This window comes from Ranitomeya variabilis, chromosome 6, assembly GCF_051348905.1.
Source record: "Ranitomeya variabilis isolate aRanVar5 chromosome 6, aRanVar5.hap1, whole genome shotgun sequence".
Taxonomy (NCBI): domain Eukaryota; kingdom Metazoa; phylum Chordata; class Amphibia; order Anura; family Dendrobatidae; genus Ranitomeya; species Ranitomeya variabilis.
The window spans coordinates 142,569,627-142,596,345 of NC_135237.1; the positions used below are offsets into that span (position 1 = coordinate 142,569,627).

The window sequence follows — 26,719 nt, forward strand, 5'->3', positions numbered from 1 at the left end:
TTCCATCCCGCTGGTCTTTTCTGCGGATGCTTCGTTAGGAGTCAGTTTATTATTTTCATCCCATTGGGTTCGCCTGAATTTCCCTGAGGAACCTAACCTCTATAGGATCATTAATAATTCCCTGGTCATTGAGCTTTTCGCAATCTTTTCACTCATTTTTCTTTGGGGCAATAAGATACAAAATTCAAGAATTATTCTAAACTCTTCCAATCAAGCGGTGTTTTTTGCCATCAACACATTATCCTCCAAGAACCTTCGAGCCGCCAAAATTTTGAGACAATTAGTTTTATTGTGCTTAAAGAACAACTTATGGCTGAAGGCAATAGCAGGTGTTAGCAAATTTAATAATTTAACTGAACTGTTATTCAATAGTCAGTGGATTAATTTTTTCCAACAGGTGCCGTTAGCGGACAAAGAAGCGACCTATTGTCCTCCCTCAGTTTGGGACGTGATCTCAGCTTAGTCCCGTATTTTATAGAGAATTCCCTGTCCAAACGATCATGGGCTGACTACTCAGCCGCATGGAAGAAGTGGACTGATTTTTGTGATCTTCAGGGATTTGAGGCGTTGGCATCTGATCCTCTGTCGGCCTTGCAATTTGCTGAATCTTTACTCAAGAAGAACTTGTCTTACTCGGCGATAGCAAAATGCTTCGCAGGAATCTCCTTTTTCCTGAAGGCACATGGGAGATTAGCTCTAACTGAGCTCTTGTCAAACAATTTTTGAAGGGCCTAAAGCGAGAAAAATTCTTACCGGATTCTAGACGCCCCATTTCTTTATCCTTATTAAAAAGCATTTGTTCAACATTGATTAGCATTTGTTCAAATCCGGAAGAAGCCCTGCTTTTTAACGCCATTTTTCCCATCTGTTTTTTCGGAGCTCTTAGAGTGGGTGAAATAGTTTCCCTGAAGAAAGCTGAGCCATCCGGGCTTAGGCTGGAAGACGTTAAAATATTTGATTCATTCCTTCTAGTGTTTATAAGGAAATCTAAAACTGATCAGTTAGGAAGAGGTAGTGAACTTCGTTTGAACGCCTTTCATGACCCAGTTATTTGCCCGGTCTAGAATTTATGTAAATGGATCGTTTCAAGGCCTGCTGTGCAGGGCCCGTTGTTTTTGCACAGGGATAAATCCCATGTCACAGTATTTCAATTTAATTTCATCCTGAAAAAATGCCTATCCTTCTTGGGTAAGAGTCACCTTAGAATATCTTCCCACTCATTTAGGATAGGTGCAGCTACAGAGGCCTCTAGAGCTGGTTTGTCCGATGCTAGAATAAAAAAAATGGGAAGGTGGGAATCTAATCGTTTCAAGCTTTATGTTCGCCATAATCTATATGCTAACTAATCATTTAATTTTTTCCAGGACCAACCATTGTTTGGATAGTTGGCCACTCGTTTGTTTTTTGGGCCCAGAAGAGGGCTGGTCAACGTTGTTATACGGATAATCTATCATTTAACCCTTCTATCACTCAGGTCTTTTGGCATAGTGTTCGAGGATTGAAGTGGGCTTCGTTGGTTTTTGAGTTAAAAAACTGTATGTTGAAATTTCCTCATCTGGACTTAATTATTATCCATCTAGCTGGTAACGATCTCGGTAAAATCAATACACTAGTGCTTTTAGCGACCATGAGGTCGGACCTCATATTTTTGAGGCAAAATTTCCCGTTTTCATGCTTGTTTTTTTCCGAGATCATCCCCAGACTTTTTTGGCAACAGCAACAATTTTCTTTTTTGGATAGAATTCGTAAGAGGGTGAACCGTTCGATGATGAAATTTTTTCCTTTGCTGGGTGGTTTTTCTTTTAGGCATGAAGACCTGGAGGGGTTTTTACCTGGGATGTTTAGACAGGATTTGATTCATTTGTCAAATATTGGTCTTGACGTTTTTAATTTGAATTTGGGGAACATAATCGAAAAATGGCTGTGTGGTTTGGGGGGGCCTCGACTCGGTTAGTCTCGGCCTTGTGGGGGAAAAATCACCCATGTATGGGTGGATTTGGACATTTGGAATTTTGGAAAATTTGAAATATATTATATGGAAGTTTATTTATTGGAAATATTTTAAGGTATTTATGTAACCCTGAATAAAACCGCACGGCCATTTTATGCCACTGTTAAAACTTGTCTCCGGTGTATTATTTGGGCAGGGGTTTTGTGGGGACATGTAAGCCCCCCCGCTCAAGCCATAAAGCAATATAGAGGGGTCTCATGTCCTCATGAACCCTGCTTGGGTAGTTTTTGTTAGGGCTTTTATTTTGAGCCATTTTATGTTAACACAAAGTCAGAATCTGTGGTGATTTGTGACAGTCTATTTTTAGCCAATTTTGAGCGGCAAGCCTGCTGCATTTTGATTGGTTGTAAGAGCTTTTGGCGGTTTTTTCAAGATATATAGCCTGATTGGCAGTTCTATTTACCTCAGTTGCTGGCGCAGAGCAAAGAAGAGCCCTCCCTCCCTTTATACAGTCGTTCCTCCTGTCGTGTGGTTTTAATTGTGGGGAAAAATCACCCATGTATGGGTGGATTTGGACATTTGGAATTTTGGAAAATTTGAAATATATTATATGGAAGTTTATTTATTGGAAATATTTAAAGGTATTTATGTAACCCTGAATAAAACCGCACGGCCATTTTATGCCACTGTTAAAACTTGTCTCCGGTGTATTATTTGGGCAGGGGTTTTGTGGGGACATGGAATAAGACATAAGGCAGTGCCACACAGCGCAGGGCGATACAAGGGATCGGCCATGGTGGATTGCGATGTGCCTGACGCTCAGTTACTTCTATAGCAGATGTTGGCCTACTATACATGATATCTTTACCTGGCTTTTATGAAAGTTTATGGACCGCTTTTGCCACTATATTTACCACCATTTCAAAACTTTACCTGTTTGTGTTCTAACATTTTAATGTCTTTTAATTTTATTGCAGGGCGACCCCCATTTTTCTCTGAAAGCTTCTCAGAATTGATAGAGAAAATTGTAAATGAGGATTTTAGTCCACCACAAGGTACGGTGTTCCAGATTTTCATTTGGTTATTCTTCTAATTTATAGTGAGAAGCCTTAGTGGAGGACATGATTCATTTTTTTGTACCAGAATACGAGAGAGAAGTTTGTAATTTAGAAACTTCATTTTCTGTATAAACTATGGAGACAAGTTGCGGGACCTTCACATTTGTTTCTTCTGGTCTAGTTCGAGTGCTTTTCATATTTTTTGAAACCTTTTCTCAATTTATTGTTCCCAGTAGGGTTATAATATATCTTACAGACTTCAGAGATGTTCAGCAATGTAGTTAGTCCCGAATACAGGATATCTTCAGTAAGGTTCTTAAAGCTGTTACTGGTCCAGTGCCCAAGAAAATGGCTTTGGTGCCATTCCTCCTCGCCATTTGCATAGTGGGACCGCTTCTGATTGGCAGTGCTCACTTCCCAGAGCAGCACTATCTGAATGCTGCCAACGTGTGTGCGGCCCCGCGCGGTTCCCCCCTTGCCTCCTCTCCTCCGATGCCACTGCCTGCACTTCCAGGTGTATTAGTGTAGCAAGAGGCGTCCGAAGAAATGAGACAAGAAAGGAGAGTGCGCTCCCACACACTCGGCACACAGTGGTCGCTCTGGAAAGTGAGCACTGTCAATAAGGAGTCACGGTGCAACAAACCCCTGGCCATGCCAAGCCTGCACGAAATCCTCCTTGTTTGTGTATAAACTAAGCGCACACAGTAAAAGGTACCGTGCCAATATGGTTTTAGGGGATTAGTCCCTACAAAACTGTGTAGCCCATTTAAAATCCATTTTGGGGGTGATGGACTCCCCTTTACATACTTTTTTAAATTCCTTTTTTCAAGATCTTTGCTTGATTTCACTGAATGAAACATTCTTGTTTGCAGCTAGGGGCTAAAAAGCTGTTATTTCATTAAAACTGACCTGCGATATCCGTGAATAGCGTCCTCCGATGGCTGAAAATGCAGCAGCTGTCAGCAGTACACTATAACAGACACCTGCTGCATCAGTTACATTGGCACGGACTATGGACATTTAACCCCTTAGATGTTGCCGTCAGTAGTGACTACGGCATCTAGATGGTTAACAGAGTTTGGGGGCTCCCTCTTTTAATGGAATGTGCCATCAAAAAACATTTTTTTTTCTTCAAAATAATTATAAAAAAAAAAAAAAAAGTTTGGTATTTCCCCCTTTTACTGACTATGGGCGAGCAAATGCTGAATTTTGCCATGAAAACCTAGTGTGCAACTAGCTGACATTACGTGTGGGCTGGGTCTGCTCACGTGTGTGACCTCACTCCTCTCCTTCTGGGTGTTTCTTAAAAGATAAGAGAGAATGAAGTTTAGGATCACAGTGAGGAACCATTTTGTTGGTGACTGCCAGTGATACTGACCAGTAGACTGTCGCTGAGGACGGCCGGCAGCATCCATTCTTTTAATTGGTGCTGCTCTCTTTCTGATAAGCTGGGGTTAGATACATGGAGTGTATCACGTGCGCAATTCTGTAGGATTAGAGTAACAAGCTGGGGTTAGATACTGGGCTACATGTAGTTTATCACATGATGGGAATAAATATTGAGCTCAACAGAGTGCATCACACAGGATGGGATTAGATGTGCAGTATGTAATATATGCTAACTGTGACCCCACTCCGTCCACTTCCATGGGAGCAGTGGTGTAATGTGTGACACCGCTCTCCACTATATTACTACTCCCATAGAAGTAAGCAGAGCGGGGTCACGCATTACACCACTGTTCCCATAGAAATGGACCAAGCAGGGTCACGCATTACACCACTGTTCCCATAGAAATGGATCAAGCAGGGTCACACATTACACCACTATTCCCATAGAAATGGACCGAGCAGGGTCACACATTACACCACTGTTCCCATAGAAATGGACCGAGCAGGGTCACACATTACACCACTATTCCCATAGAAATGGACCGAGCAGGGTCACACATTACACCACTGTTCCCATAGAAGTGGACGGATGGCATCACACATTACTTCTGCTCCCATAGAAGTGGACATAGCAGTGTCACACATTACTCCAATGCAACCTTAGAAATGTGTAATTCTGTTCAGTCCACTTCTATCGGAGTCGATTAACGTCCTGTAGATTTATAATTTCACAAGCCCCCTACATGTAATAAACTTTTATATGGCACTAAAGGGTGTTTACCCTAATAAATAAATGAAAGAAAAAATGACTTGGGGTCCCTCTTTATTTTTGGTAACTATCCAATGTAAAGCAGACAGCTGGGCACTACTATTATTAGGCTGGGCTCAGCTCTTGCCTGGCTCTTCCCAATTACCTGGTGCTGTGATATTCGGGGTAATAGCAGTCGGGGTTTATGACAGCTGCGCATTGTCAAAAATCACATCTGGCATCAAGCCCTGATGTTAGTAATCGAGAGGTGTCTATCAGACACCCCCATTACTAACCCACTAATGGAGAAAAGACACAAATAAATACATTTTATTTGACAGAACACTCCTCAACACTTTCCCTGGTTTACCTGTTTATTTGTCAAAAAAAAAAATCATGCAGAATGTCAACCGTAGTCCGGGGAATCCGCTGTAGTCCACAAATGGAAACCTGAAAAAAAAAATAAAACGAGAGAAATAAAGGCCAGACACTGTCCCTCGTTCTCCCTTTTTTTTTTAGAAAACAAATGTTCCCATGAAAGTCTGACGTAGTTCATGGCGTTCCCATGATGATACCCGACTCCAATGTCCAAAAGCTGTGGAGCCTCGATCAGAGAATGGAGCTCCATAGGCTGTAGCATCCTCTCCAGGTCCTGCTGTGCTCCATGAGACCTGGCGGCTGAGATGAGCGGTAATGTCAGTAACTACACTGCTCATCAGAGTTGCCGAGACCTCTGTATAATGGCCCCATATAGTGCCCTCCAGACCGCCACTCCCCTGGCAGCTTCTGTCATTGCACGCACTGAGTAGTGTGTGCGATGATGGAGAAAGTGAAGCCCACAGCATACGTATATATTCCCCTATCCTGGTATATGGCACCCATCCTGTTATATCACTGGTATATATTCCCCTATCCTGGTATATGGCACCCATCCTGTTATATCACTGGTATATTTTCCCCTATCCTGGTATATGGCACCCATCCTGTTATATCACTGGTATATATTCCCCTATCCTGGTATATGGCATCCATCTTGGTATATCACTGGTATATGTTCCTCATCCTGGTATATGGCACCCATCGTGGTATATCACTGGTATATGTTCCTCATCCTGGTATATGGCACCCATCTTGGTATATGACTGGTATATGTTCCTCATCCTGGTATATGGCATCCATCTTGGTATATCACTGGTATATGATGTTCCTCATCCTGGTATATAACATTCATCTTGGTATATGACTGGTATATGTTCCTCATCCTGGGATATGGCACCCATCGTGGTATATCACTGGTATATGTTCCTCATCCTGGTATATGGCACCCATCTTGGTATATGACTGGTATATGTTCCTCATCCTGGTATATGGCACCCATCTCGGTATATCACTGGTATATGTTCCTCATCCTGGTATATGGCACCCATCGTGGTATATCACTGGTATATGTTCCTCATCCTGGTATATGGCACCCATCTTGGTATATGACTGGTATATGTTCCTCATCCTGGTATATGGCATCCATCTTGGTATATCACTGGTATATGATGTTCCTCATCCTGGTATATAACATTCATCTTGGTATATGACTGGTATATGTTCCTCATCCTGGGATATGGCACCCATCGTGGTATATCACTGGTATATGTTCCTCATCCTGGTATATGGCACCCATCTTGGTATATGACTGGTATATGTTCCTCATCCTGGTATATGGCACCCATCTCGGTATATCACTGGTATATGTTCCTCATCCTGGTATATGGCACCCATCGTGGTATATCACTGGTATATGTTCCTCATCCTGGGATATGGCACCCATCGTGGTATATCACTGGTATATGTTCCTCATCCTGGTATATGGCACCCATCTTGGTATATGACTGGTATATGTTCCTCATCCTGGTATATGGCACCCATCTCGGTATATCACTGGTATATGTTCCTCATCCTGGTATATGGCACCCATCGTGGTATATCACTGGTATATGTTCCTCATCCTGGTATATGGCACCCATCTTGGTATATGACTGGTATATGTTCCTCATCCTGGTATATGGCACCCATCTTGGTATATCACTGGTATATGTTCCTCATCCTGGTATATGGCCCCATCCTGGTATATGACTGGTATATGTTCCTCATCCTGGTATATGGCACCCATCTTGGTATATCACTGGTATATGTTCCTCATCCTGGTATATGGCACCCATCTCGGTATATCACTGGTATATGTTCCTCATCCTGGTATATGGCCCCATCCTGGTATATGACTGGTATATGTTCCTCATCCTGGTATATGGCACCCATCTTGGTATATGACTGGTATATGTTCCTCATCCTGGTATATGGCCCCATCCTGGTATTTGTTCCTCATCCTGGTATCCATAAAATCATTAAGGATGAGGCAGCACACCAAACTTAAACCTTAATTTATTCAGCCCTTGCAACGTTTCAGCTGTATTACCGTTCTGAAGCATAACTTGTGTGTGTCTTGCTTGCGAAAGGCGGAAACATTGTAAGGGGAATAAATGAAGGTTTTATTTTTGTACGCTGCCTCATTCTCAGACTTTGGATTTTTTATAGAATCGCCAGGTTCTGGGAACTTGCACCTTTCTATCTATATTTTTCATCAGGTACTGTTTTTCATCCATCTAATGCATTTTATGTGAGAATACTGTTGTTTATTCAAAAGTGCTTTACATTTTTTATTTTATTGTTATTATTATTATTTTTTTACACTTCTAAATGTTTCCAAAAGGACCATCATCTGCCAAGCCATCTCCGGAGTTCCAATCATTACTTGGTGGCTTACTACAAAAGGACCCTCACAAAAGGTATGCACTGCAGAGGCTGATCCAATATAATAAACATGTGGATTGGATTTTGAAAAAGTCATCAAGATGTAGTAAAAAAATGGCATTCTGCAGATTATCAATTATTAGTGCAAGTGAATATGAGAAACTTTCTAATTTATCATATCAGAGAAATGCCTCTTGAACTTGTCATCCAACTCTGAAAAAACAACTCAAATCCAACTTGCTTAAACAAAGCAGCCAGCCAGTATATTTGAGGTTTCAAGTCAAGCAGCCCATTATAATTCATGGAGACGAGATGGGGTAGCAGGAGCAGTGAGAGGAAAGAGGCAAAAGGACACAAAGATCCTTGTAGCAAGTCTTTTACCTCACCTGAGACCTGGATTCACATGTACACTGCTTAGTACTGCTGTATAATTTCCTCCATGCTGCTGCTGCATCTGTGTACTAATTAAGGAATGAAGAGCAGGAATCCCTCTCTGTGTTCTGTGCCATGTACAGGAGACTTCTTGGCAGCTAGTCTCTTCCTACCAGCTCTGTGTCAATTGTATATTAGAGATGGAGTCTACAGAGGAGAATCTGGTAAAAATGATGGATACAAGTCATATAATGGCCAGATGAAGTGTTATTCCTCGTGTAGACGCAGGACAGTTTATTTTGAAAAGTCATTTAAAAGTACAGTTAATGTTAATGGACAATGTACATAGAGAGCCTGGTGTGTTCAGCTTTCTCAGCTCTGCTACATCTAAGGCTATGTGCACACGTTGGTTCGGGTCCCTGCAGGTTCTCCCGCAGCGGATTTGATAAATCTGCAGGGCAAAACCGCTGCGGTTATCCCTGCAGATTTATCACGTTTTGTCTTGCGGTTTCCGCTGCGGGTTTACTCCTATACTATTGATGCTGCATATGCAGCAATATGCAGCATCAATAGTAATGTTAAAAATAATAAAACATGGTTATATACTCACCCTCTGACGTCCCGATCTCCTCGGCGCTGCACGCGGCGGTCCGGTTCCAAAGATGCTTTGCGAGAAGGACCTTCATGACGTCACGGTCATGTGACCGCGACGTCACCGCAGGTCCTGCTCGCATAGCAAACCTGAGACCGGACGGCCGTGTGCAGCGCTGAGAGGTGAGTATATCATTATCTTTTATTTTAATTCTTTTTTTTTTTTACCACAAATATGGTTCCCAGGGCCTGGAGGAGTCTCCTCTCCTCCACCCCGGACATTATTCGCTTACTTCCCGCATCGTGGGCACAGCCTATGTGTGCAGAATTGCAGCGATTCTGCACAAAGAAGTGACATGCTGCAGGTTGTAAACCGCTGCGTTTCTGCGCGGTTTTTCCCGCAGCATGTGCACAGCGGTTTGCGGTTTCCATAGGGTTTACATGTAACTGTAAACGCAATGGAAACTGCTGCGGACCCGCAGCATCAAAATCGCTGCGGTTCCGCGGTAAAACCCGCTACGTGTGCACATAGCCTAAGGCCATGTGCACACGTTGCAGATTTCCCTGCGGATTTTTCTGCACTAAAAACCGCAGCTCTTGGCAGAAAACACAGGTGCGTTTTTTAGTGCGTTTTTGGTGCGTTTTTTGATGCGGTTTTTAGTGCGGTTTTTAATGCGGTTTTATCTGCAGATTTTCTGTGTGTTTGACACAAATAAGGCCATGTTCACACTTTGCGGGTTTTACCGCTGATCCGCAGTATTTCTGCAGCTGCGGGTCCGCAGCAGTTTCCATTTCGTTTACATTTACATGTAAACCCTATGGAAACCGCAAACCGCTGTGCACATGCTGCCGGAAAAACCGCGCAGGAACGCAGCGGTTTACAACCTGCAGCATGTCACTTCTTTGTGCAGAATCGCTGCGATTCTGCACACATAGAAATGCATTGATCCGCTTACTTCCCGCATGGGGCTGTGCCCACGATGCGGGAAGTAAGCGGATCATGTGCAGATGGTACCCGGGGTGGAGGAGAGGAGACTCTCCCCCAGGCCCTGGGAACCATATTAGTGTAAAAAAAAGAATTAAAATAAAAAATAATGATATACTCACCTCTCAGCGCTGCACGCGGCCGTCCGGTATCAGGGTTGCTGTGCGAGCAGGACCTGCGGTGACGTCGCGGTCACATGACCGTGATGTCACGAAGGTCCTTCTCGCACAGCATCTTTGGAACCGGACCGCTGCGTGCAGCGCCGAGGAGATCGGGACGTCAGAGGGTGAGTATATAACCATTTTTTATTATTTTTAACATTACTATTGATGCTGCATATGCAGCATCAATAGTATAGGAGTAAACCCGCAGCGGAAACCGCAAAACAAACCGCGATAAATCTGCAGGGATAACCGCAGCGGTTTTGCACTGCAGATTTATCAAATCTGCTGCGGGAGAACCCCGCAAAGTGTGCACATGGCCTAAAGCTTGAACTGCAGTAGGGAAAAAAAAAAGGTGGTATATGCCTGGTTAATAATGGAGAGGCGTCAATAAGACACCTATCCATTATTAATCCTATTAAAAAGATAAAAAAATATATATGGGGAACCCAAAAAAATTACATAGGGTCCCCCAATATTTTTAGGCCAGAAAGGCTAGGCAGACAGCTGTGGGCCGATATTTGTGGCCTGAGAAGGGGTTAAAATACCCCTGGCTTTTCCCAGGCTAGGAATATTAACCCACAGCTGTCTGTGTAGCCTTTCTGGCTCTTAAAAATAGGTGGCCCCGAAAAAAAATTGCGTAGGGTCCCCCTATATTTTTAGGCCAGAAAGGCTAGGCAGACAGCTGTGGGCCGATATTTGTGGCCTGGGGAGGGGTTAAAATACCCCTGGCTGTTCCCAGGCCATGAATATGAAGCCCACAGCTGTCTGCGAAGACTTTCTGGCTCTCAAATATAGGGAGAGCCCCCCCAAAAAAATGTTGGGGTCCCCCTATATTTTGAAACCAGAAAGGCTACGCAGACAGCTGTGGGCTTATATTCATAGCCTAGGAAAGGGGCCATGGATATTTGCCCCCCCAAATAGAAGCCCGCAGCCGCCCCAGAAAAGGCGCATCTAAAAGATGCGCCGATTCCGGCACTTAGCCCCTCTCTTCCCACTCCCGTGTAGCAATGGGATATGGGGTAATGAGGGGTTAATGCCACCTTACTATTGTAAGGTGGCATTAAGCCCGGTTAATAATGGAGAGGTGTCAATAAAGACGCCTATCCATTATTAATCCTATTAAAGGGTTAAAAAAACAACACAGACACTAGAAAAAATATTTTAATGAAATAAAGACACCCACTTTTTGACAATGCCTTTATTATACTCTCAATCCATCTGAAGACCCTCGACCTGCAAAAGAAATAAAAAAACAAACCAAATTCATACTACCTGGCCCTGTCCGCAGAAATCCCATAACGAATGTCCCATGACGATCTGCCATGGAGAACAGACACATCCGGAGATGTGTCTGCTCTCCACGGCTGCAGCAACACACTGACAGGAGCTCCGGCTCCTGTCGGTGTGTAACTGCGCATGCGCGAGAGTTTACCGGCGGTCATTGACCCCGGTACTCTCGCTTTACAGCACTACTGCGTGGGAAAGTTCACACGCAGCTGTAGTGCCGTAAATAGAGACGCCGGAGCCGCTGATCTCCGGTAAAGTACGCGATACACTGCCAGGAGCTTCGCTTCTGGTAGTGTATCGCCGGAGAGCAAGCGATCGGCGTGGGACACTCGTTGGGATATCTGCGGACAGGGAGTATGGATTTGGTTTATTTTTTTGGACTTTTTCCCTAGGGGACCGAGGGCTTCGCGTACCAGTGTGCTGTATGGTGAGTATATACTCTATGTTATATGTACTGTGTGTCATGTATGTTACGTTTATTGTATGTGTATTGTGTGTGTTTGTGTTTTGTGTTACTTACAATTGTGCTAAGTCGCCGGACACAGGGACAACTCTCCCATCCTAATACCGGATGGGAGTAGTAGTCCCATACGGCGACTTAGCACAATTGGGTGGCACTATCGTCGCATGGGGACACACACACAGACGCACACACACATACACGCGCACACACACATACACACACACACACACATTCACATACATGCCTCCATGCTGACACTGACAGCCACACTCCGCCCACGCACTTCCGTCCCCGCACTTCCTGCTGCAGCGGTTTCTACACCAAACCCGCAGAAAACCCGCAGATGTTTTTTCATCTGCGGGTTTGACCCTCACAATGGAGGTCTATGGGTGCAGAACCTCTGCAGTTCCGCACAAAGAAGTGACATGCTGCGGAATATAAACCGCTGCGTTTCTGCGCGGTTTTTCCCGCAGCATGTGCACAGCGGTTTGCGGTTTCCATAGGTTTACATGTTATTGTAAACACAATGGAAACTGCAGCGGACCCGCAGCGGCAAAATCGCTGTGGTTCCGCGGTAAAAACCACAATGTGTGAACATGGCCTAAGGCTCTGATTGTGTCAGAACTGCTGCACCCAGGAAACTAAGTGACACATCTCTGGAATCAGGGTCTCTTTTCCTACATCATGCTGCTCTCTACATTATGCTGCTGACAGATTCCCTTTAAGTGGTTATTCTCATGATGATAAATGAATACAACTACAAAATGCTTGTAAGAATAAGCATCATTGTAATTGTACTAATTATTAAAAATCCTCTTGATGATCAAGAAAGGAGTGATTCCTGATTTTGTTGTTTGTTGTCTAGGGAACCAGCCGTCTCTTAAACCTATTATAGGGGGCTGGTGTGCTTGGTAAGGAGCGACGGTGTTTGCTATTAAACTTATAAGCGCTTCTCTGATGCTTTCTGGATTGTGTCATTGTCCCTGCGTTCCCCCGAAGCTGCAGAACCAAACTGCCTCATACGGCACAATGGGAGAGCGCCCAGTTGGGGCCGAGGTGCAGCCGTGCCTCTGATCCAACCTGTCAGGAGCGCAGCGCTCCGGGGGATCAGTGTTGGGAATACCCTTATATGTCGTGTAGTGTTTGCTTTCTCCTGATTTCTGAATCTGTTATAGTGGGGGATGGGCATTATTAAGTTACTAACGTTTGTCCTTTATAGGTTGTTATTGGGACACAATAGTTTATGACATTGCTGCCTGCTCTACCAGATAAGTTCGTCAGGGTCTGATGAAAAACTTCCCATACTGTGATACTGACCATTACCGCGGGATGCTGAGGAGGACGATCCGATCATACATGTGCCGTCATTACTCAGTAACGCAGCCGTCGTACTTTCTTTTAGGTTTACCTGGACTGAAGTGCTGAGCCATTCCTTCTGGAAAGACGCATTCTGTGGTGGTGACGACAGCAGTGTCCCCGATGTCAGTACCCTGAGGTATGCAGCGTCATGTTTTCTGAATGGACAATAGATGTTCGAATATTGAAAATAAAAAAAGTATGGCTTATATCAGACATGTATATTCGGAGAATATATGCCAGATGGAAGTCTGGAGTGTCATGTATGTGATATCCAAGTATGATCATGATAAGAAGGGATAAGCTGTATATTTAGTAATACCTAGTATTATAGTGCCAACATATACCGCAGTCCTGTAGGATTCCTTATTGTAAATGTCTCCCAGACCAGGACATCTGCCGTGGGCTGCGGTACCACCACACGTATTGTTCGGGACAAGATACCATTAGCAGTACAGAATAAATATTTGTATTGTATGTAATGAAGGATGTTAGTGGGTGACCTGATGTAAAGGATGATGGCCAGCCTCCTGGTTAATTGCTCAGATTTGGTATTCTCCCCTCTCTCTGCTAATGTAGTGTAGTGAATGTACGGGATATGGAGACCCTGAAAGTGTAGGTCTCCACTTGTGAAAGTAGAATTCTCTGCACTCCCTTAATGGGGCACGTTCACGGTTACAATGGCTGCTGAGCCCCAAGCCGCTGCCATAAGGCACGTTCCAAATCTGATGTGTATATTCTCGGAGTCGGTTTCGGCAGCGACATCTCGTTCACCTTGCTCTAGGCCTAAATGGATGTCGGCACAGTTCCACATTAGTCTTTTGTGGCTATGCTGCGCTCAGGAGACATTGCCCAGACAAACTAACACAAGGGGAAGAGGAAGCGTGCTGAATAAGGCATTTGTCTTGGTTCTACCACCATCTAGTGGCCATTAATGACAATTACAACATATTATCAGGGTAATCAGAAGCTGTCCGCACATACAGGAGCAGTGAGCGTTCGCTATACAGCTGATCTGTCAGTAGATTGTGCAATACTAGCTGCATCTCTTAGACCTTATGATGCTTGTGTTCTTACTTTAAAAATCCATGTTCAATTGTCTGTGTAATCCTGATATTAATAGGAGTTCATCGAAAGCGCTCTTGTGTCCCCTGCATTTAATCAGTTAAAATTTCTCATTCTTTAGTTCCTAAATCAGATCTGTACCTCAACAAACATAATTTTCTAGCCTTTTATAACTGTCTGGTTAAATAAATAAAAAAGGGTGTTGTGAGACAAACCTTTTGAATACTTTGTCATAATAAATCCACTTTAATTCCTATTTTACAATTTTCAGCATAAATGAGTACACCCCCTTTGAAAAGCAAGATTTTAATTACTATCCCACTGAAAGTAATTTCCAAAATTTTTGCAAGTTTGAGTATCCTTGAACATTTTTTTAACCCATAACTTGGATGTAAGATTAATATAACTTTCATTACAAAATCTTCACGATTACTCAGATTGGTTGATGCAATAATATTACTCCCCACATCATAAACTTCTACATCTTGTATTTTGTATGACCTCCATAATTTTTAATGACTGCCCCAAGTCTTGTAGGCATAGAATTAACAAGTTGGCGACATATTACAACGTATATCGTTTTCCATTTTTCAAGAACGACCTCTTCTGGAGCCTGGATGGAGAGTGACGCACTGACTTGTCTCTCCAGAATTCCCCATAGGTGTTAGATTAGGTTCGGATCAAGAGACGTATTTGGCCATTGAATCACTTTCACCCTATTCTTCAGAAATGCCACAGTGGCCATGGATGTCTTTTGTGACGCCGATCAGAAGCAGTGTTTGCCGTGCGGGCATGCTTGACAAACAATGGAAGCTCGGGCCCTCCTTCATCTGAATGGGGTTCGGATTCTGGTACCCTAACCAATCTTTTTTTAGATGTTCGGCCGAACCCACGGACCCGAACAGCCAGGAGTCCCACCCATTACTTTTCATGGGTTTTTAGGTAAAATTAAAAGATTTTTTTTTTTTTTTCTCATATAACTGAATATTATTTTTTCTACTTTTAAGAATTTGAGTAGGGATTATTTCCACAACTCCCCTGTCATCTGCTTGGTAGCTACAAGAATGATCCTTGTGACCATATTTCGTGGTCCCCAAAGAAGGGCCATGTGTGAAGTTGCCAAGGACTTTGTGATTCTTCTAAGATCAGTTTAAGTGACTGTTCTAACCATTTGTTCCACACTGAACTCTATGTAGGGCATGTCCACCGAATAGGCAGAAAGCCCCCAGACTCAGAATAGTCTCACTAACAATCCTATAGTACGTGTCTATCCTCCCAGACATATTGTGAAATATTGGTTATTGCATGTCAAGTCTTTTCTTCCAGCCTTGCCTGGATTATGCCACACACCTGTGAGCATTCCTACATTATATGATGCTACCTTAAAGAAATATCACTGTCCTTTTATACTCTCATAGAAAAATGTAAAATCTCCAACATGAGATGTCCCTCTTTTATTGTGCCAGGTTACATACGGAAGCTGCGGACAGTGACACCAAGGACAGGCCGGAAACTCCGGGAAACATACACAAGTCATTTAAGATTGGTTTGTATCCGCAGTGATTGCTGCCTCCTTTATTACAGTTTATCCAATGGGATCTGCGTACAATCTAATGATCAGCATGGCTGCTGTCAGGGGAAACATGTATTTTTTCTGTCTGATCCTTTTGTTTCCCTGGAGAGGAATGAGTCCATTGTAGAGCTGATTGTTACGCAATGTCATTTTGCCTTTTATTGACAATGGTAGATGGTCAGATTGGCGGCGCTATATATATATATATACACTGTAATTATCTTTTTTGTATGTTTTCTTTTTTTATATAGAAAATTCTGCACATTTAAGACCCAAAAGTGCGTTGGATGGAGAATCAAATGAAGCAATTTTCTCATTAAGGTAATTAAGAGAAAGTGCATTCAGTAGACTGTGGCTGCCCCATCTTGTAATAATGCTGCTCTTTATAACTCGTGTAATGGGATCATCGGTGTCGTCTTCCGGTGGTGCTCAATGGCAGAAATAACGTCCTCATATACTCAGTGTTTCAAGGAGCAGAAATTGCAGGGCACTTACCAAGACATAAAATAAAGTGATTTATTCCATTCTAAGGCTTGTTTAACCCCATTCATGAGCAGCTAAGGGAATAAGCCGCTCTATTTTACGTCTTGGTGAGTGCCGCTGAATTTTTGCTTTTTGAAACATTGAGTGAAGGTTTTTCCAACTGTTTTCCACAGGAAAACAGTCAATTAGTGGTAGATTTGTGTATGGCAGCACTAGAACCCTTGAATACTTCTTTTGAAAAGGTTTTCAAGGTTAAGCTATTGATTACCTGTCCATGGGATTGGTAGGTGTTCGGCCATCAATCAGTTATCTGGTAAGGGGGTGATGGGCTGATGTAAGGGATATACAGGGGGACAAAACTGCTCGGCACCCTATTTTGTGGTCATTTCTTAGCTTCTATCTATTTAAATAGGAGACAGGGCATATATCGGTCTCCCAGACAATATGGAGCAAAGATGGGAGCACTCAAAAAAATGAGAAAAAAAACAGTGGTCTTTATTCACCCATGTACGTGCATCTCCCAGAGAAGATACCAGCTGATTGGTGGGAATGGTGACTGTCAGACCCTCGCCAATCCTACAGATAAATCAACTAGTTTAGTCCCACCATACCCCAAATAATACTTTGCCTGGTAGTAGAGAGAACTGTGAGGCTCTGGCCATTAGTTCTCTGCCCATCACTAGTTTGTATGTGTCGCACACTCCGTTTCCTGTCGTAGAGAGATTTGTGATTGTTTTTTGCCACTCAGTCCACTCTACTTACCAGGGATTCATCTGTATGATCAGTGCAAGTTATCGTGCTTTATGACTATTCATGGAAGCTGAAGAGGTTAATAAACCACCCAATGTAAATAAAAAGGAAGAAAGCTCGGCTCAGCCATATGAGGGTCCGATGCAGGAAATGCAACTACAAGAAAGGGGATTCCAGCATCAATTATAACACACTTTATTGAAAAATGATTTAAAAAGTTGCAACTGCATTATTCACCATAACCAACACACTGTTAGGACTGGCGGAACGCACCAAATAATAATTAAAAGAAAAGACACCTGCTGCTCGGTAATGACGGACTATATGGCGGTATAATGTGGATACACACATGGGTTAGCTTCACCCGGTATGAAGGAAGTGAACCCTGTTGCATCACAAGGCCGCGGTACCGCACAAAGAGCGCAAGCGAAGTCACAGAACATTGTCCCAAGGCTCAGGGGAAGAGTTCCTCTAGACCACTTGTGCTTGACACCGCTACTGAGGTGTCAGAGATTAATCAGAACTAAGAACTTACTGCACAAGAGTGCGTGCAGCGCCGCTCTGGCAGACGCCACTAGCCACCCAAACTTGGGCCAGGAAAGCGCACTATTAGCGCACGGCGCCGCACTGGCGGTCACTGCTATCAGACGCAGTATCGTGTGCTAGCTGTGCGGGATAGCACTGTCGGGCGCTCGGTAGCTTCCACTATTCGCGAGCATTCAACAACACTAGGAATGGGAATGATTCATCAATCGACAGGCATACATCCACACACACACTTTAGCAAGTTTACACTAGCGCATGGCCAAGCGGCCATGCAAACCTTTTATAGTAGTAAGGCTCCGGGACCTTACTGATGGTCCAATAGGAGCCGCAACAGGACCTGAGCATGTGACCCCCAACCTCAAATGGGAGGTTGTCCCATGGGCATGCTCAGTATGAGAAAAGCAGGGCTTAGTCCCTGAAAGCCTGCTCGCTGCTGATCAGTGCTGGCTACAAAGGCAGAGCCTGGAAAGGCAGCAGTAACCAAGTGCGCAGTATTGGCCTGAGCCAGATGCTGGGACCGACGTCTCCACTGAGCAGGTTCCACTGCGGCTGGAGGAGAATGGGGGACCGCAGTGGACATGGCTCGAGATTCCCCCTGTGCAGCGGCGGGAACTCGACACCTAACACACACGTGTTTCAGACTGCTGTCCTTGGCAGTAGCTTAGTTATCCCTGGTTACGACCACTAACAACTTACTATCACTGCATAAGTGGTTGTAACCATGGATATCTAAGATACTGCTATCCCTGCACATGGGGTAAGCGACATAGTGAATCAGAAGAACTATACTATATTTCTAATTGGAGGTATTTGATAATAATATTATTACACCTACTACATATTTGTATAGGTTCTTGGAGATGGGAATACCCCTTATATAATTCCTGGTAAAATTCCATTTTCTGCAGGATGCAAACAAGCCCCAGTGGAATATGATGGGGGGCAGCACAATTATATAATACTGAAGAACATCCACTCACACACCTATCATCCATGAGCAGGTTGGATGCTGGGGATGTTAAGTGCTGACTTTATAAAAGGCGTCAGTCACACAAATACGTGTAGTGCACCATGCCAACTTACTGCTTACTTGTCACAACCATTAGCTCAGATCGCTTGTGCAATCAATATATGGAGTGACATCATACTATGCAGTCTTATGAAGATGTATCATAGTAATAGAGCAAGTGTAGTGACACGTCCGCTCTCCTATTAATCAAAACTGCACAAAAAAAGGTACTGTGCTGTATAGTGAATAGACCTATTCCAAAATTACAGTGGACAGTTATGTCTTATCCATATTTTCTTGCCTCTTCTGTCCGCCTGCGCCTCTTAGCAGTGATTGTATGAGGCAGTAAGCATCAGCTACTTTTAGGTGGGCTTGATTCCCACATTCGGACTCCATAGCCGCATAGGCATAGATGAGGCGGAGTTTGGATCAGGAGACCCTCTGTCAGCTGTTCCGTGTATCGTGGTCCATACTCATACTGTGATGTATGATGTTTGAATCTGGCCTTATGATGCTAACCATTCATTACCACTCATAGTTTACAATATTTAGTCATGATAACTTGTGACCATTTTGCAGCTCATACACCACCCCAAGAGCAAGCAGTGCTACGACCAAAGCCAGCAATCTACTGCAGCAAAAAGATAAAGTCCGGCAGTCAATGCTACCAACGTCAGATGCTCCAAAGCTCATGGTATGCTTTCTTTTATTGCATTATTTCTATGTTTTATGGCTTGTGTCTCCTTACACATTCTAATATTTAATACTGTAAAGCATAGTTTAACCCCTTAACGACTGCCGATATGCCTTTTAACTGTGGTAGTTAAGGGTACTTCAGCCACAGCACCGTTAATTAACAGTGCTGTGGAAAAAGTGCATAGCGCCCCCAGAGTCGGATTTTCTCTAAGGTCTCGGTTGCCGGGGGTACCCGAGACCCCAGAGAACATGATTCGGGTCGTTTTTTACTGACCCCCGTGTTGCGATCGCCGGTAATTAACAGTTTACTGGCGGCCGCAAAAAAAACACCGCGCTTTGCCATTTTAATTTCTCTGTCCTCCGATGTGATCGCACATCAGAGGACAGATAAATGGGGTCCCGATCGCCCCCCGATACTCACCCGTCTCCCCCAGTGCTCCTCATGGTTCCCCATGGGCGCCGCCATCTTCTTCCGACAATAAAATGGCGGGCGCATGTGCAGTCCGCCGGCCGGCAACCGGCTGGTCTTTGGGATCTCGGCTGCCGGGGGTAGCCGAGACCCCAAAGGACATGATCGGGGTCCGTTTTTACCGACCCCTGTTTTGTGACCGCCGGTAATTAATCGTTTACCGGCGACCGCAAAACAGGTGTGTCATTCTCTGTCCTCTGAAGTGATTGCACATCCGAGGACAGAGAAATAGGGGGATTGGGGACCCTGTCATACTTACCGGTGTCCCTGGGTCCTCCTGCTTCCACTCCTGGCCGCCGGCTTCTTCCTCCGGTAAGAAAATGGCGGGCACATGCGCAGTTTGCCTGCCGTGATTTGCCGTCCGGCAGAGGAAGATTGTTCCTCCTTTCCTTTTGGTGACTGTGATCAAAATAAAAAAAAAAATAGTAAATAACCCCCCCCCCCCCTTTATCACCCCCTTAGTTAGGAAAAAAATGATAAAATAATAAAAATGTATGTATTTCAATTTTCTAATTAGGGTTAGGGTTGGGGCTAAAGTTAGGGTTAGGGTTAAAATGATTTTTTATTTTCACGGATCTACGTTATAAGTTTCTGTGAAGCACTTGGGGGTGCTTAATGGGTCTAGTTTCCAAAATGCGGTCACTTGTGGGGGGTTTCCACTGTTTAGGCACATTAGGGGCTCTCCAAACGTGACATGGCGTCTCAATTCCAGCCAATTCTGCATTGAAAAAGTCAAACGGAACTCCTTCTCTTCCAAGCTCTACCATGCTCCCAAACTGTGGTTTACCCCCACATATGGGGTATCGGCGTACTCAGATCAAATTGCACAACAACTTTCGTGGTCTAATTTCTCCTGTTACCCTTGTGAAAATAAAAATTTGGGGGCAAAAAGATCATTTTTGTAGAAAAAATGTGATTTTTTTTATTTTCACGGCTCTACGTTATAAACTTCTGTGAAGCACCTGGAGGTTTAAAGTGCTCACCACACATCTGGACAAATTCCTTAAAGGGTATAGATTCCAAAATAGTGTCACTTGGGGGGGGGGGGGTTTCCACGGTTTAGGCACATCAGGGGCTCTCCAAACACGACATGGCGTCAGGTCTCTATTCCAGCCAATTCTGCATTGAAAAAGTCAAACAGAATTCCTTCTCTTCCAAGCTCTGCGGTGCGCCCAAACAGTGATTTACCCCCACATATGAGGTATCGATGTACTCAGGAGAAATTGCCCAACAACTATCTTGGTCTAATTTCTCCTGTTACCCTTGTGAAAATAAGAATTTGTGGGCGAAAACATCATTTTTGTGCAAAAATGCGATTTTTTTTTTTTTTTTTTTTATTTTCACGGCTCTATGTTATAAACTTCTGTGAAGCACTTGGGGGTTCAAAGTGCTCACTACACATCTAGATAAGTTCCTTAAGGGGTCTAGTTTCTCAAATGGGGTCACTTGTGGGGGGTTTCCACTGTTTAGGCACATCAGAGGCTCTCCAAACGCGACATGGCGTCCAATCTCAATTCCAGCCAATTCTGCATTGAAAAAGTCAAACGGCGCGCCTTCTTTTCCAAGCCCTGCTGTGCGTCCAAACAGTGGTTTACCCCCACATATGGGGTATTGGCATACTCAGGAGAAATTGCACAACAAATTTTGTGGTTCATTTTCTCCTTTTACACTTGTTAAAATAAAAAAAATTGGTTCTGAAGTAAAATGTTTGCAAAAAAAAGTTAATGTTCATTTTTTCCTTTTACATTGTTTCAGTTCCTGTGGAGCACGTAAAGGGCTAATAAACTTCTTGAATGTGGTTTTGAGCACCTTGAGGGGTGTAGTTTTTAGAATGGTGTCAAGTTTGGGTATTTTCTGTCATGTACACCCCTCAAACTGACTTTAAATGTGAGATGGTCCCTAAAAAAATGGTTTTGTAAAAATGAGAAATCACTGGTCAACTTTTAACCCTTATAACTTCCTAACAAAAAAAAAAAATATATATTTCCAAAATTGTGCTGATGTAAAGTAGACATGTGGGAAATGTTATTTATTAACTATTTTGTGTGACATATCTTTCTGATTTAAAGGCATAAAAATTCAAAGTTTGAAAATTGCAAAATTTTTAAAATTTTCGCCATATTTCCATTTTTTTTCATAAATAATCGCAAGTAATATCAAAGAAATTTTACCACTAACATGAAGTACAATATTCTTATATTGTTTTCTCCAGAGCACCTCTTGTAGCAGTAAGCACCCCTTCTATACTTTTTGATATGAAGTACAATATGTCACGAAAAAACAGTCTCATAATCAACGGAAATCCGTTAAAGCGTTCCAGAGTTATAACCTCATAAAGGGACACTGGTCAGAATTGTAAAAATTGGCCTGGTCATTAAGTACCAAATTGTCTCTCACTAAGGGGTTAAAATTGATATGCCGAACAAGTCTGGACTCCCACCAATCCTTCCTCTTCTTTGTGTCCTTCAAGTTTTCCTTTACTACGTGCAGATCGCCCCATCCCTATTATTCTGATCAGACATCTTCAGATCACGTGGCCCAAGGATTTATCTTGTGGTCAATCTCTTCATCCAAACTCCTTTTATCAGTTTCTGTTATTTTGTTAAAACTTCTCAGCTGCAAAGAAAATGGCTAAAAGTGATGGAAGATACATTGGAAAAATGTGTATTTCATTATAAGCTGTCATTTATCAAACGGTCTTTTTTTTCTGATACATTTTTAGAGGGGTTGTCTCATGTTCATTAGGATAAGTTCACACAGGGTGTTTTTGTTGCGTTTTTTTGCTGCATTTTTTATGCCAATTTTCAGCTGCTTTTTACAGTACCAGCAAAGCCTATGATATTTCAGAAATGTCATGCACACACATTGGTTTTTTTGTGTGATCAGTTATTTGTGTTTTGCTGCTTTTTTTGGACATAGAGCATGTCACTTCTTTCAGCGTTTTTCCAGCGTTTTTTCAGCGGTTTCCACCCATTGACTTGAATGTATGGTGAAAAAACGCAGCAAAAATGCAAGGTTGACTTTTTCTTGCAGCGTTCTCGGCTCCGCTACATCTAGATGGCAGGCTGTGTCCATGCAGCCTGTCATCCAGCAGAGCGGACCTGAACCCCATTCACTTTAATGGGGAGCCCCACAATACAGTGTTTGACATGCTGTCATATGTATGATAGCGCAGCAAACACCGCTTCTGATCGGCGGGGAAATCATCCCCCTGGTCAGAGAGCCGCGCTTCCCACACCGTAGAAGACTGGGAAGCGCTAAGCTGTGATCGGAGGTATAAACTTTACCTCCGATAACTGGTGTCAGCTGTTGGGACTACTACTCCCTTCATGTGACACCTGCTGCCGCTAATTACAGTGAGCAGGAGCGACGGATGGGAGTTTTCATCTGCCGCTCCTGCTCTATAAATAAATAATTAAAAAAAAAAACGGTGTGGCGCTTTGCCAGGCTCTTGCTACTTGCCCTGCAGTGGTGGCAGCGGGACAATGAGGGGTTAATGTCACCTTAAGGTGACATTAAGCCGGCTTAGTAATGGAGAGGTCCATTATTAATCCTATAGTAATTAAAGGGTTAAATAAACACCACACAACAAGTAAAAAGTCTTTTAATGAAATAAAACACCACACAGTTTTACCATTTAATTGTTCTGCCATTCCAAGCGAGGCCCTCGATTTTCTGAAATAAAATAATAAACCAAAAGTATGCTCCCTGATCCGTCGTAGTCCAATATAACGAGTATCTGGGGGAGATAAAGCTTACAACCGGGAGTGCTGCTAATGCGACCGCTCCCGGCTGTAAGCCACTGGGGAATAAATGATACACAGCGGGTGCAGGGTCAGTAACTAGCGGTGACGTCACCGAGCCTGCGCTCCCTCACAGCCTGACCTGAGGTAACCTCTGCGCTGTGGGAAAATGCCAGGGAAGAGGATACCGCAGGTAATGTATCGATCTATTCTATCAATCTATCTATTCATTCTATCTATTTACAGGAAGTTTTTTTTTTCTCTGTGTGCATTCAACTTTATTGGCATGCACAAAGAAAAAAAAACGCACCAAAAATGCGACAAAAAACGCACCTAAACCTGCGTTTTTGGTGAAGCATCTTTCATGCCATTATGACACCCCCCTCCTGTGTTAGGCAGCTCAGGGTCTATAGCCCTTGTATATACAGATCCTGGTGGGGGCGGGGTTTGCTTCCTCAGCTCTGCTTCTTTGCTAAATTGAAAATGTCTGATTGTGTCAGAACGGCTGCACTCAGTAATCTAAGTGATACCTCGTTGGATTCAGATTCTCTTCAGGCTACTGTCAGATAAGGCTACGTTCACATTAGCGTTCGGCGCCGCAGCGTCGGGCGCTGCAGCGTCGCCGCATGCGTCATGCGCCCCTATATTTATCATGGGGGTGCATGGACATGCGTTGCACTTGCGTTTTGTGACGCATGCGTCACTGTGGTGCATGCGTCAGGGCGCAGAGGACGCAGCAAGTTGCAGTTCTTTCTGCGCCCAAAACCATGCAAAAATGGACGCATGCGTCACAAAACGCTGCGTTGTGCATGCGTTTACATTTGCGTTGTGCGTTGCGTCGCCGACGCTGCGGCGCACAACGCAAATGTGAAGTAGCCTAAGGTAGCAAAAACCTGCTGACAGATTCCCTTAAACAGGAAGTCCTCACTTGCAAGCCATTTACTAAACCGCTTGCATGCGGCACTTTGAGGCTATGTGCACACATTGCGGATTAGGCTTAGGCATTTCTGGTGCGGATTCTGCATCTCTTGGCAGAAAATGCAGGTGCGGATTTGATGCATTTTTTGAGCGGTTTTGCTGTGGATTTTTTGCGGATTTACTGCGTTTTTTACCCCTGCAGATTTCTATAATGGAATGGGTACAAAAATGCTGCAGATCACAAAAAATAAGTGACATGCTACTTCTTTTAACCTCTTTCTGACCTCAGACGGAATAGTACGTCCGAGGTCAGATACCGCGCTTTGATGGAGGGCTCCTGTTTTGAACAGCTGACATGTGCCTGCAATAGTGGCGGGTGAAATCGCGATTCACCCGCTGCTATTAACTAGTTAAATGCCGCTATCAAACGCAGACAGCGGCATTCAACAGGCGCTTCCGGCCGGGCGGCCGGAAATGAGCGCATCGCTGACCCCCGTCACATGATCGGGGGTCAGCGATGCTTCTGCAGAGTAACCATAGAGGTCCTTGAGACCTCTATGGTTACTGATCACCGGTAGCTGTGAGCGCCACCCTGTGGTCGGCGCTCACAGCACACCTGCATTTCTGCTGCATAGCAGCGATCTGATGATCGCTGCTATGTAGCAGAGGCGATCGGGTTGTGCCTGCCTCTAGCCTCCCATGGAGGCTATTGAAGCATGGCAAAAGTTAAAAAAAAAAAAAGTTAAAAAAAATGTGAAAAAAATAAAAAAATATATAAAAGTTTAAATCACCCCCCTTTCGCCCCATTCAAAATAAATCAATAAAAAAAAAAAAATCAAACCTACACATATTTGGTATCGCCTCGTTCAGAATCGCCCGATCTAGCAATAAAAAAAAGATGAACCTGATCGCTAAACGGCGTAGCGAGAAAAAAATTTGAAACGCCAGAATTACTTTTTTTTTGGTCGCAGCGACATTGCATTAAAATGCAATAACGGGCGATCAAAACAACGTATCTGCACCGAAATGGTATCATTAACCCCTTTGCGCCACCCGCCGTACTAGTACGGCGCTGCCGGCACTGCATTTGTGCCAGCCGCAGTACTAGTACGGCGGCTCGATCACCGCGGTGTCGCGCTGAGCGCCGCGGTGATCGGGTGCGGGTGTCAGCTGTATATGACAGCTGACACCCCACAGCAATGCCCACGATCGGCGCTATCACCGATCGCGGGCATTTAACCCCTCTGATGCCGCTGTCAATAGTGACAGCGGCATAGAGGGGGATCGCGCAGGGACAGGGGCTCCCTGCGCTCTCCCACCGGAGCAACGCGATGAGATCGCGCTGCTCCGGTGACCTGGAAGGAGTCCCCAGATCCAAGATGGCCGCGGGACTCCTTCCGGGTCATGAAATGACCTGGCTTGCCGGCGCCTGCTGAGAGTACCTAATAGCAGGCGCCGGCAAGCCTGTGGAATGTGCCTGTCAGATCGTTCATCTGACAGAGTGCTATGCACACTGTCAGATCAACGATCTGATCTAAAACCGTGATGTCCCACCCTGGGACAATGGTAAAAAGTTAAAAAAAAAAACAATACAATGTATAAAAATAAAATTAAAAAATCCCCAAATAAAGAAAAAAAAAAACATTTCCCAATAAATCCATTTATTTATGTAAATAAAAGTACACATATTTGGTATCGCCGCGTCCGTAACGACCCGCTCTATAAAACTATCCCACTAGTTAACCCCTTCAGTGAACACCACAAAAAAACACACACAAAAAAAAACAAGGCAAAAAACAACGCTTTATTATCATACAGGCGAACAAAAAGTGGAATAACACGCGATCAAAAAGACGGATATAAATAACCATGGTACCGTTGAAAACGTCATCTTTTCCCGCAAAAAAAAGCCGCCATACAGCATCATCAACAGAAAAATAAAAAAGTTATAGCTCTCAGAATAAAGCGATGCAAAAACAATTATTTTTTTTATATAAAATAGTTTTTATTGTGTAAAAGCACCAAAACGTAAAAAAATTACATAAATGAGGTATCGCTGTAATCGTACTGACCCAAAGAATAAAACTGCTTGATCAATTTTACCACACGTGGAACGGTATAAACGCCCCCCTAAAAGAATTTCAGGAATTGCTGGTTTTTGTTCATTCCGCCTCCCAAAAATCGGAATAAAAAGCGATCAAAAAATGTCATGTGCCCGAAAATGGTACCAATAAAAACGTCAACTCGTCCCGCAAAAAACAAGATCTCACATGACTCTGTGGGCCGAAATATGGATAAATT

General features: G+C 43.8%; 1 protein-coding gene across 2 annotated transcripts in view; it reads left to right on the forward strand.

Annotated features, from left to right (window-relative positions):
• ULK4 (unc-51 like kinase 4) overlaps window positions 1-26,719 on the forward strand; it is a 1,043,381-nt gene that overhangs the window by 38,993 nt on the left and 977,669 nt on the right. For both annotated transcript variants that reach the window (XM_077269069.1, XM_077269068.1), the window contains exons 7-12: window positions 2,929-3,006; window positions 7,908-7,983; window positions 13,213-13,305; window positions 15,698-15,777; window positions 16,056-16,125; window positions 19,172-19,286. In XM_077269069.1, coding sequence (XP_077125184.1) covers window positions 2,929-3,006; window positions 7,908-7,983; window positions 13,213-13,305; window positions 15,698-15,777; window positions 16,056-16,125; window positions 19,172-19,286 — 512 coding nt within the window. The remainder of the gene's footprint in view (window positions 1-2,928; window positions 3,007-7,907; window positions 7,984-13,212; window positions 13,306-15,697; window positions 15,778-16,055; window positions 16,126-19,171; window positions 19,287-26,719) is intronic.